The sequence below is a fragment of the Coregonus lavaretus genome, assembly GCF_964263955.1.
Source record: "Coregonus lavaretus genome assembly, chromosome: 31".
Taxonomy (NCBI): domain Eukaryota; kingdom Metazoa; phylum Chordata; class Actinopteri; order Salmoniformes; family Salmonidae; genus Coregonus; species Coregonus lavaretus.
Window position 1 is genome coordinate 21,082,689 of NC_140018.1, and position 13,109 is coordinate 21,095,797.

General features: G+C 46.8%; 1 protein-coding gene across 1 annotated transcript in view; it reads left to right on the forward strand.

Annotated features, from left to right (window-relative positions):
- LOC311106494 (polypeptide N-acetylgalactosaminyltransferase 14-like) overlaps positions 1–13,109 on the forward strand; it is a 126,464-nt gene that overhangs the window by 66,058 nt on the left and 47,297 nt on the right. Inside the window, exons 3-5 of the mRNA XM_084148842.1 lie at positions 5,377–5,475; positions 9,707–9,774; positions 10,076–10,141. Of these exons, the coding sequence (XP_084004968.1) occupies positions 5,377–5,475; positions 9,707–9,774; positions 10,076–10,141 (233 nt within the window). The remainder of the gene's footprint in view (positions 1–5,376; positions 5,476–9,706; positions 9,775–10,075; positions 10,142–13,109) is intronic.

Sequence of the window (13,109 nt, forward strand, 5' to 3'; positions counted from 1 at the left end):
CATCTGCATGCTAATCTGAATAACGTCTCCAAAGACCCACTTCGTCCACCTAGGCTTTGAAAAGAAAACATCCACAGAAAATCTCTGCTTTCCAGGCTCTAAAAAGATGAAAGAATACCACAGAGAGACCGGTGTTTGTCATTAGTGCACTCAATTTGCAGCTTTTTATGAAGCAACAGGAAAACTAAATTCAATGGCTAATTTGATTTGAGCCAAGTTGAAAATAAATGTGAAATTACAGTTTGTGTTTGTTTGCTGGTCTTTCCTGTGCTTATCTGTATGGCACACAGCTCCCTTAATGTTTCTCTGTGAATCTCAGCACACACAGAGCACACTGCTGAGGAGAAAGCACATCAAACGCATGGCGAAATGACTCAAAACAGTAGTGTTGACGACAGCAGAAAACAACAACAACGGTAACCTTATCGTCACCCAATCGCCTGTCTTTCAGCACAAACCAGACTTGTTATCTTATATTTTCACTCCGCTGGAAAAACGGAATGAATCACCTTGAGCTGAAGAGAGAGACAGAGAGAGAGAGAGAGAGAGAGAGAGAGAGAGAGAGAGAGAGAGCAAGAGGGTGTTGATTGTTGGTGTCATTTGAACAGAAGTGTACAGAATTACAGTCTGTGTTCTCCTCATTGGTCACAGATGGGTTAGCATCTTCTGTCTCCGAGTAAACACACACAAACACACACACACGTCCCTCTCTTCAGCCATGTTGCAGGACTTTGTGTTAGCTGGCACGTTTTTGGCAATGCTGCACCATGCCACTGCTGGATGATGATTATGTTTTTGCCTTGTCCGAAATCTGTCTTTCCTGCTACTTACTAAAACAACATACTGTGTACTAATCGTACTACATACTATTTAGAACGCGCTGTTTAGTAATAACATTAGCAGTAAGCAACTAAAATCAACATACTAGGCTCCATACTGAGAATGCATAATTTAATTTCCGCCATTCGTTCATTTTGGTACAGCGCATTACATTCTCTGATTATCAGCTGTTGTTGTCAAAAACTTGTGGGTCTGAAAAGACGATCGTCTTCCTCAGTAGTGTGGAGCGAATTCTACTAGATGAAAAGCAGAAATGAGTATGACATCCTGGCATTTAAAGCAAACTCAATTTTCGAAAATGTCTTATACAATAAAACATTCTATTTTCGGATACCCAAAATGCCTACTATCTAGAACGCAAGTAGGGGTATTCGGACAAGGCCATAGTCTTCTGCACAAAGAGCTAAATAATAATAGCTCCTTTGTTTTTTAAATGTCCACTTTTGAATAAATTAGGAAAGAACTCATGGATACTAATTCTTAAATGTTAGTCATTGATCATTGTTATGAGGGAAAATCCAGTGTACCCATTATATTTATTATTCCTCAGTGTATCACGTGTCATGTTTAATGGGGTAGTGTGTATCCCATCTGCTGTTACTCCTATATCCTCTCCAGCCATGACCAGTCATCCACCTTAGTTTGAGATAACTCCCACACCTTGTCTGGTCAGAGGTAGCCGTGGTGTGGGATACTGTTTTAATAATGAGCTCCTCATTGCTCATCTATCATTTAAAGAGCTGCACCTCCTCAGGTTTCTGTCCTGGCATGGCTGTCATTATCTGTCACGGTCGTCTATGTCGTCTAAGTATGACCAAGGCGCAGCGTGTCCAAGAAACATGACTTTATTAATTAAACGTATTAGAACTACAAAACAAAAAGACGACTCAATGAAGTCCACGGTACACTGACCAAAACGGAACAAAAACCCACAATTCCCACAGGAAAACATTCAGATTAAATATGGCTCCCAATCAGAGATAACGAGCCGACAGCTGACACTCGTTACCTCCGATTGGGAGTCATAGACCAAACCTAGAAATGAAGCCAAAAGAAAGGCAAACCTAGAAATACACCCAAACCCAACATAACAAAATACACCCTGGCTCAAATACAAAAGTCCCGGAGCCAGAGTGTCACAGTACCCCCCCCTAAAGGTGCGAACTCCGGGCGCACCAGCATACAGTCTAGGGGAGGGTCTGGGTGGGCGTCTGTCCACGGTGGCGGTTCTGGCCCTGGTCGTGGTCCCCACCCCACCTTAGTCACTATCTGCTTCCGTAGCCTCCTCCACATGACCACCCCCCAACTAAACCCCACTGGATTAAGGGGCGGCACCGGACTAAAGGGCAGCACCGGACTAAGGGGCAGCACCGGACTAAGGGGCAGTACCGGACTAAGGGGCAGCACCAGGATAAGGGGCAGAACCGCCACCGTGGACAGACGCCCACCCAGACCCTCCCCTAGACTGTATGCTGGTGCGCCCGGAGTTCGCACCTTTAGGGGGGGGTACTGTGACACTCTGGCTCCGGGACTTTTGTATTTGAGCCAGGGTGTATTTTGTTATGTTGGGTTTGGGTGTATTTCTAGGTTTGCCTTTCTGTTGGCTTCATTTCTAGGTTTGGTCTATGACTCCCAATCGGAGGTAACGAGTGTCAGCTGTCGGCTCGTTATCTCTGATTGGGAGCCATATTTAATCTGAATGTTTTCCTGTGGGAATTGTGGGTTTTTGTTCCGTTTCGGTCAGTGTACCGTGGACTTCATTGAGTCGTCTTTTTGTTTTGTAGTTCTAATACGTTTAATTAATAAAGTCATGTTTCTTGGACACGCTGCGCCTTGGTCATACTTAGACGACATAGACGACCGTGACAGAAAAACCCACCTTTCTAGGACCAAGCGGCGTGTCAAGCGGCAACAGGATCCACCTACACAGGATTCATGGACATGGGAGGAGATACTGGATGGAAGGGGTCCTTGGGCACAACCGGGAGAATATCGCCGTCCTCGTGAAGAGCTGGAGGCAGCTAAAGCCGAGAGGAGGCAATATGAGGAGGCAGCACAGAGGCAAGGCTGGAAGCCCGTGAGCACTAGCCAAAAATTTCTTGGGGGGGGCCTTAAAGGGAGTGTGGCGAAGTCAGGTAGGAGACCTGCGCCTACCCCCTGTACTTACCGTGGAGAGCGAGAGTACGGGCAGACACCGTGTTACGCAGTAGAGCGCATGGTGTCTCCTGTACGCGTGCATAGCCCGGTTCGGTACATTCCAGCTCCACGTATCGGCCGGGCTAGATTGAGCGTTGAGCCGGATGTCATGAAGCCGGCCCAACGCATCAGGCCACCAGTGCGTCTCCTCGGGCCGGCTTACATGGCACCAGCCTTACGCATGGTGTTCCCGGTTCGCCTACATAGCCCGGTGCGGGTTATTCCTCCTTCCCGTACTGGTCGGGCGACGGGGAGCATACAACCAGGTAAGGTTGGGCAGGCTCAGTGCTCAAGGGAGCCAGTAAGCCTGCACGGTCCGGTATTTCCGGCGCCACCTCCCCGCTCCAGCCCAGTACCACCAGTGCCTACACCACGCACCAAGCCTCCTGTGTGTCCCCAGAGTCCTGTGCGTCCTGTTGCTGCTCCCCGCACTAGCCCTGAGATGCGTGTCCTCAGCCCGGGACCACCAGTTCCGGCACCACGCACCAGGCCTATAGTGCGTCTCGGCCGGCCAGAGTCTGCCGTCTGCCCAACGGCGCCTGAACTGCCCGTCTGCCCAACGGCGCCTGAACTGCCCGTCTGCCCAACGGCGCCTGAACTGCCCGTCTGCCCAACGGCGCCTGAACTGCCTGTCTGCCCAACGCCGTCTGAACTGTCCGTCTGCCAAGCGCTGCATGAACTGCCCGTCTGTACTGAGCCTGCAAAGCCGCCCGTCTGCCATGAGCCTTCAGAGCCGTCCGCCAGACCGGAGCCGCTAAAGCCTTCCGCCAGACAGGAGCCGCTAGAGCCTTCCGCCAGACAGGATCAGCCAGAGCCTTCCGCCAGACAGGATCAGCCAGAGCCTTCCGCCAGACAGGATCAGCCAGAGCCTTCCGCCAGACAGGATCAGCCAGAGCCTTCCGCCAGACAGGATCAGCCAGAGCCTTCCGCCAGCCATGAGCAGCCAGATCCGTCAGCCTGCCATGAGCAGCCAGAGCCTTCCGCCAGCCATGAGCAGCCAGATCCGTCAGCCTGCCATGAGCAGCCAGATTCGTCAGCCAGCCATGAGCAGCCAGATCTGTCAGCCTGCCATGAGCAGCCAGATCCGTCAGCCAGCCATGAGCAGCCAGATCCGTCAGCCAGCCATGAGCAGCCAGATCCGTCAGCCAGCCATGAGCAGCCAGATCCGTCAGCCAGCCATGAGCCGTCCAGCCAGGATCCGCCAGAGCCGTCCAGCCGGGGTCCGCCAGCCAGCCAGGATCCGCCAGAGCCAGCCAGCCAGGATCCGCCATTCAGTCCGGTGCTGCCCCTTAGTCCGGTGCTGCCCCTTAGTCCGGTGCTGCCCCTTAGTCTGGTGCTGCCCCTTAGCCGGGTGCTGCCCCTTAGTCCGGTGCTGCCCCTTAGTCCGGTGCTGCCTCTTAGTCCGGTGCTGCCCCTTAATCCGGTGGGGGTAAGTTGGAGGGTGGTCAGTTGGAGGAGGCTACGGAAGCGGGTAGTGACTATGGTGGGGTGGGGACCACGACCAGAGCCAGAACCACCGCCGAAGAGGTATGCCCACCCAGCCCTCCCTTGGTTAGCCCTAGTTGAGGCGCGGTCGCAGTCCGCGCCTTTAGGGGGGGGTACTGTCACACTCTGGCTCCGGGACTTTGTGTGTTGAGCCAGGGTGTGTTCGTTTCGTGGTGTTTTGTTTGGTTGGGTGGTTCTATGTGTTGTATTTCTTTGTTTGGTTCAGTGACTCCCAATCGGAGGTAACGAGTGTCAGCTGTCGGCTCGTTATCTCTGATTGGGAGCCATATTTAATCTGAATGTTTTCCTGTGGGAATTGTGGGTTTTTGTTCCGTTTCGGTCAGTGTACCGTGGACTTCATTGAGTCGTCTTTTTGTTTTGTAGTTCTAATACGTTTAATTAATAAAGTCATGTTTCTTGGACACGCTGCGCCTTGGTCATACTTAGACGACATAGACGACCGTGACATTATCATTCTCATCACATTTTCACAGTGCTGTCCTTCCTCACACAACAGCATGCTTTTGTCTAGTTACCCTTAGCAACACTGTCCTCTAAATTATAAAGCGGTTTTGAATGGTTTACAGTAGGTACAGAACATTGTCTGTCTGTCTTTGGCTTTGTTATGTGTCTTTCACTCTAGAATTCCAGTCAGTGACAGGTAAGATAGAGGTGAGACAATTTGTTATACAGTATGTGAAGGCATCAAAATAAGCACAAAGTCAGTGACTGTACGGCTGTGGCTTTGAAGCCAACAATAACTGTGAGGAGTTGGCTGATGGTCTGCTGAATTGTTCTCTCTCTCTCTCTCTCTCTCTCTCTCTCTCTCTCTCTCTCTCTCTCTCTCTCTCTCAGGTGCACCACGCTACATTTTGACCCAGATCTGCCCGCCACCTCCATTGTTATCACCTTCCACAACGAGGCCCGCTCTACTCTGCTACGCACCATCAGGAGGTAAGAGACCCCTGAGCCTGCCCTGTTAACTGACTCTGGACTAGGTCACTGTAGGTTTGCTCTCAGACCTTTGCCTGACTCATATGGACTCTCCACTTAACCCTGACACCCAAGTGCCAAATCCCTCTATTGACTTCCCAGCCTGACCCTTGACCTTTCCCATAGCTGCCTCACCTCCTCCTCACCTCTCCCTGTCCCTGGGTGTCAGCAGCTTGCCTCAGCAGCTTGCATCAGCACAATACAGCCCAGCCCAGCCTAGTGTCAGCTCTCCCCTGCCAACCTCTCCTGAATCCGGTTCAGCTCATTACAGCTGAGTAGACCTGGGCTGTCTCTTAAAGATCACACAGAGAGTCCTGACCACCGCTCCACTGAGGGGAAACTGTCCTGTTTATGTGTCCGCCCCAAACCATTTCAACCAATTAAAAGACAATCCCTCCCAGTAGGTTACAGCCTGCCCGTCCCTGTGGTTTTTGGATGGCTTCTCCGTTTACAACTTGATCACAATTACATCCTTCTCTTGCAAAAAAAAACGGTTTGTAATTGCGCCTGTGGCTTCACTGCAGCCTCAGGATATAATGGTGTCTAGCTTCAGGCTCCATCCCAAACAATAGCAACAGAGAAGCAGCAAATGGCAGTTTGCTTTTCTGATAATGAATTCATTAGCACAGCAGTTAAATACCTCCTCAACTGGTCCTCTGTAGCTCAGCTGGTAGAGCACGGCGCTTGTAACGCAAAGGTAGTGGGTTCAATCCCCGGGACCACCCATACACAAAAATGTATGCACGCATGACTGTAAGTCGCTTTGGATAAAAGCGTCTGCTAAATGGCATATTATTATTACAGTACCAGTACCCTCCCTGTGGCCCTCAGGGGCCTCAGCCTCAGTGGGTGGGATTTAATTAGCACAGTGCTCCATGTCGGCCGGCATGTTTGTGTCATCATGACGGCCTCCATTCTGCCTGCATGTAATTACATAGCCTTAGCCTCACTCAGCCCTCCACCACCAGTGAAGTAGCTAATAGGAAAAAAAACAACAACCCTCATCTCCTGAGATTTCTCTGCATTAATGAAGTTGTCTAGGGTTCATGGGCTGACGCACAGCCCACCAGGACCAGGATCCTCAGCCGGTCTGTCTGTTAGCCCATATCTCTCTCTCTCTCTCTCTCTCTCTCTCTCTCTCTCTCTCTCTCTCTCTCACTCTATCTCTCTCTGACGCCAGAACCAAACATTGATACAGAGCGAGGTTGAAAAGCTGGCCGTGGCCCTCTCTTTGATTTGTGTTAGTGCTGACAGAGGCTCTAACTACAGTCCAGCCCTCAGAGCCCTGAGAGGTTGGGGGACAGGGACAGGCTAGAAACCCTCCTAAGAGCCTGCTCTCCCAGACAGAGCTGGGACCAATAGATCAGGAGAGGAGAAGGGGAGGGGAGGAGAATAATATGGAAGTGAGAAGAGGGGAGGATAAGGGAGGAGAGGTAGAGATAATGAATACAGAGATGAGAGGGGAAAGTAGAGGAAAATAAATTACAGGAGAAATGAAAGAGGAGGAGAGGAGAGGAGAGGAGAGGAAGAAAGATAGGCCTGTGTTTTCATAGCCCCAGCAGGTAGAGAAAACTAAAGAACAGGGAAACAGTCACTGACCCCATACTACACTGGGATGCTATATTCTACTGATGTTTGAAGAGACGGGCACTCTCTGTGCCAAACAGCCATAGAGGCGAAGTATGTGGTCATAACTTGTCTAAATGGGTTGTGAGTAGTGTGATTAATATAGAGCGAGCCCGCACACTGACGCCTTCAGTACATACTCATGACGATCCGTACTAAACAAATCACATAAATTAGAAAATACCCACTGGGCAAAAACGAGTTGAATCAATGTTGTTTCCACGTAATTTCAACCAAAAAATTATATGTGATGACGCTGAATCAACGTGGACAATTTTCTGGATTTGCAAAACGTAAGGGAATTACGGGTTTTTTTCACCAAAACTTTAACCTAAATCCAATGACATGGTGACATTTTGGTTGATTTAAATGTTGAAATAATTTCTGTGCCCAGTGGGTAGTGTAGATTATATTATTTTCCAAATGTCACCTATTCCTGCATGTGCCACAATGGATCTCATCGATGCTGTATTCCTCCTACTCATACTTTTCCCACACCAAATGTAAAGCATTTTGGAATGCATCAGGAGAAACAGAAATTAATTTGGCAGTCAAAGGGCTTCTATCCTGTGTTTGGGTGGTGAGTGTGGGCTCAAAGTCGCTGTGCTCAAAGTTAGAATAATGACATTCTAAGACCGCAATGTACATTAAACACATTTATACCGCTCTGCTAACCCAGGCCTTTTTATTGTGGGTAGTAATTCCACATGGTTTGTGTAAGCTTAATTTGGAAAGGAAATATTACTTAACCTGGCTTTGGAATGATGCCAATTCATCCCTTTTGTATTGAAAATGGTTAATATATTTTATGGACAGGACTGTCTACATTCTAAATATTTTCTCAGTGGGTTTGATGTTCTTGGAACAGTCAGTGTTTCATAGTGAATGCCAAATCCTACATCAGTATTGGTCTGGACCCAGCTTTGGAAGTCCCACATGAGACTCTCAGCTCTATTGTGTTTTCTCAGAATTTCTCACCACATTTACTTCTGACTCACATGCTATATTAGGTACTTTACATGGTTCAAGGGAGCGTTCACTTAAATGTTATTCATGCACAATACATTTACATTTCAGTCTTCATATGAAACCGACTGATTATCATAAAAAGAGGGGAGAATAAGGCCTAGAACAATGTCTACAGCAAACATTAGTAATGCTGCTGTTCTAGATATAGCCCACATGGCAATAGTCATCCACCTCCCCTGATTAGGCTGCATTTAGAAGCTGAATCAGGGCTCTGTCTTACTGTAAAGCTTTTCCTGTTGCCACCAGGAACAGATTTCTGTCAGGGGCATTAATAAAGGCATGAGGATCAGGCGCCAGTGGAGGGTGGTTGGAGCGGGATAGAAAGGGAGGGAAGAGGAGGGGGAGAGGAGTAGGGGAATGGAGTGATGAATGGGTCCAGCACCCACAGCGATAGAAGAACAGACCGATGAGCCTGACAGCCCTCCAATTATTCACCCAGACAGGAGAGGAGGAGAGAGAGAGAGAGAGGGTCAGAGAGAGAGAGAGGGAGAGAGGGAGAAGAGAAAGAAAGAAAGAAAGAAAGAAAGAAAGAAAGAAAGAAAGAAAGAAAGAAAGAAAGAAAGAAAGAAAGAAAGAAAGAAAGAAAGAAAGAAAGAAAGAAAGAAAGAAAGAAAGAAAGAAAGAACAAGACAGAGGGAGAGTGGGGGGGTGGAAAGACAGTGAGAGGAAGAGCGAACGGAATGGAAAGAGAGAGATGCCCTCACACCATGCTACAAATCACACAGCAAATCCACCTTGAGTCCTGTGAGCATCGCTGTGTCGTCCCCTTCCAGAATTTCACCACTATCATCGGAGCACGCCTGACCAGTAATGGGACAGGGATGGTTATACTGATTGGCTGTCTGGGTAGACATGCTCTGCTCTCCACTGGTGTGTGTCATCTCTCCAGGAAGTTGGCCAGGCTGAGAGGAGAGGAGAGAGGTTTAGCTTTAGGTGGGCGGAGTGGTGTAGATCAGTGAATAGAGAGAGAGAGAGAGAGAGAGAGAGAGAGAGAGAGAGAGAGATCATTTGTGGGTGTGGTAGGTATAGGGTGTGAGGGCCTGAGAGGTAGGAGAAGAGGGTTGATGTGCCTTGATTCAGACTGGGATTAAAGGTGAAGTAATTTGAGGGAGGTGGTACAGCTTTCTCTCCATCTCTTCTTCCTCCATCACCTGCTGTTCAGCCATGTGCCCCAGGAGAGGAGAGATCATCTTAGAGGGAGATTCCAGTGTGGTTCTTATAGAGAGAGTTTAATGTGAAAGGATGGTGTTAGGAGGAAAAAGAGCTAAAGCCAAAAAGAGTGTTCCTGTATTTTCTCATACACTTAATAGAAAACCATCCAAATTGAATTTTGGGGGCTGAAGTTATGAATTTTTAATTTTGTAATCTTCAGAACTAATGAAATAGTGTTGTTTTATTAAAGCCGTAATACCATTCTCAATTTTTCCCATAACGTGGGGTAAAAGTAGATTACAGTACTTGCAGCTCAATAACGATTGTAGTCTTTAAGAAATGCAATAGTTTCTAACACTACTCTTTCTCCCCTCTCCTTTTGCAGTGTGCTGAACCGGACGCCAGTCCACCTGATTCACGAGATCATCCTGGTAGATGACTACAGTGAGGATGGTAAGTAGAGTAGAGGCTGACTACAGTGGCTGGTGAGTAGTAGAGGAGCAGCTGTGAGCAGAGATAGAGATAGCGATGGAGCTGATTCCAGCAGGAGCCAGTGTGGAAATGGATTGGAGATGGATGAGATGAGCTCTCCCATTCTGGGTCATCTGCCGGGAGAAAAAATTATCAGTGATTGAAAAGATTTCCCCTGTCTCTATCAATATGTTTATTACAATTCAATCCCAATACCATGCGCTGTGTGGGTGACAGTGTTGAGGACATTGCATCTAACACTGAATCAAATGATCTCTTTCAGCAAACGACTGCCTTCTACTCACCAAGTTGCCCAAAGTAAAGTGTTTTCGGAATGACAGGAGAGAAGGTAACCTAGTTCATTTGTGTGTGTGATAATGTGCGTGCCTGCGTGTGTGTGTGTGTAGAGAGTATTTTATCCGTGCAGTACACAATTGTGTCCTCAACTTGAACACACACCTTAGAGCCCACCACCACTTGTCTTCTGAGAGGGAAGAGCAGCGTTAGAGCCTAATGTTGTTGTGAGGAGATAACAGTAGACCAGGAGGATGTTTCCCCTGATTGGAGCACTAGTAGCCTGCCTGCAGTAGATGATTTCAGAGCACATGGAATAGCTCAAGCACCAGCTGTGAGCAGTGGTGTAGTGGTGCCTGGAGAAGTGTGGATACCCTAATTTGGCAAAAGAATTCCCAAACGGTACGCCTGGCGAAGGAAACCCACTGGGCACACACTGGTAGAATCAACATTGTTTCGACCTCATTTCAAAAATTGGATGTTCTAAGTCCACAACTATGCTTAAACCACATCAGGAGACCATTTTTAAAGTCTGGAAAAAATCTAAAAATATATTTTTGGGAGGGTGTAGTTGCCCTTTAATTCAATTGGGCACCTAGCAAGAGACATTTGGTTTCTATATTGTAGTCTACAATGTAGGCCTACAGTGTACATGTGATGGCCGAGTTTGCAAAAGAAATGCCATCCAGATTGATACAAATCATTATGATATCATTCTGCCAGGTAGGCCTACTTTGCCTTCATATTTTAATTGGGAAGGTTTTTTGGTGAAACCCTTCAGAACAGAGCATGATGACTGAATTGCGCATCGCAAAGATTCAACTAAGACTTCGGACCAAACTTTTTCAATACCTGGTTTGCATACCCATTGTTGCCTTAGTTAGCATTTACTGGCAGATATCATACGTTTAAAAACGTCTTTCCTACCTACTCTAGTACATCTCATGTCCACCAGATGCATCAAACTCTTCGCGTTTCGGCCGAAGTCATTCATTTCAATGGAGCAGTTGCGCACTGTAGCGGGGATGCCGCACTAGGCTGCGGTGCGTTCTGTGTACCGCATGCTTTCAACATTTTCGACTCGTGCATTGCTTTACCATGCAGTGGTACAAACAGAAGTACAGTGACAGACTTGAACTAGCTAGCGTTTAGCTAGTTGAAAGCGAAGCACATGTGTGTCAAGTACTGAAAATCCGGGCTAGATATATGGAAAAATAAAATCTGGTGGACATCTTGGGTTATATTTCTTGGGTGATATTCCACTGAAATTAGGCTATGTGTGCGGCGTGATTGTATAGGCTACTTTGTGCATGATTTCTCTATTCTACTACATAGGCTAATTGATACGGTGGACACTTCCACTGCACTACTTTGATACACATCAGTGGGGATTAAGAAGTGAGTATATGCAATGCCCACTGGAAAAAAGGTGGTTATATAGCGTATACCTGCGTATAGCCCCCACTACACAACTGGCTGTGAGACAAGAGAGTAGATTCAGGGATGTGTTGACTCGAGAGGGTTGGATTTGAGTGTTATGTGGTGATGCAATAGCTGTTATACAGTGCCTTCAGAAAGTATTCACACCCCTTCACTTTTTCCATGATTTTGTTGTGTTACGGCCTGAATTGAATATTGATTAAATTGATACTTTTTTGTCTTGTCACTGGCCTATACACAATACCCCATAATGTCTAAGTGGAATTATGTTTATTGAAATTTGTATAAATTAATAAAAAATGAAAAGCTGAAGTGTCATGACTCAATAAGTATTCAATCCCTTTGTTATAGCAATCCTAAATAAGTTCAGGAGTAGAAATATGCTTAACCAGTCACATAATAAGTAGCATGGACTCACTCTGTGTGCAATAATAGTGTTTAACATGGCTTTTGAATGACTACCTCATCTCTGTACCCCACACATACAATTATCTGTAAGGTCCCTCAGTCGAGCAGTGAATTTTAAACACAGATTCAACCACAAAGACCAGGGAGGTTTTCCAATGCTTTGCAAAGAAGTGCACCTATTGGTAGATTAGTAAAAATAAAAAAAGAAGACTTTGAATATCCCTTTGAGCATGATGAAGTTATTAATTACACTTTGGATGGTGTATCAATACACCCAGTCACTACAAAGATTCAGGCGTCCTTCCTAACTCAGTTGCCGGAGAGGAAGGAAACCGCTCAGGGATTTTACCAAGAGGCCAATGGAGACTTTAAAACAGTTACAGAGTTGAATGGCTGTGAAAGGAGAAAACTGAGGATGGATCAATAACATTGTAGTTACTTCACAATACTAACCTAATTGACAGAGTCAAAAGAAGGAAGTCTGTACATAATACAAATATTCCAAAACATGCATCCTGTTTGCAACAAGGCACTAAAGTTATGTGGAAAATCAATCAAATGTTTGTCCTGAATACAAAGTGTTATATTTGGGGCAAATCCAATACAACACATTACTGAGTACTGCTCTCCATATTTCCGATTATAGTGGTGGCTGTATCATGTTATGGGTATGCTTGTAATCATTAAGGACTGGGGAGGTTTTCAGGATAAAAAAATAAATGAAATGGAGCTAAGTACAGGCAACATCCTAGAGGAAAACCTGGTTCAGTCTGCTTTCCACCAGACACTGGGAAATGAATTCACCTTTCAATAGGAATATAACCTTAAACACAAGGCAAAACTGAAAGCGCGAACCACCGCATTTAACCATGGCAAGGTGACTGGGAATATGGTTGAATACAAACAGTGTAGTTATTCCCTCCTTAAAGCATTCAAACAGGCAGAACGTCAGAACTTCAAAGTGGAGTCGCAATTCAACGGCTTAGATACGAGACGTATGTGGCAGGGTCTACAGACAATCACGGATTACAAAGAGAAAAACAGCCACGTTGCGGACACCGACGTCTTGCTCCCAGACAAGCTAAACACCTTCTTCGCCTGCTTTGAGGATAACACAGTGCCACCGATGCGGCCCGCTCCCAAGGACTGTGGGCTCTCGTCCTCCGTGGCTGATG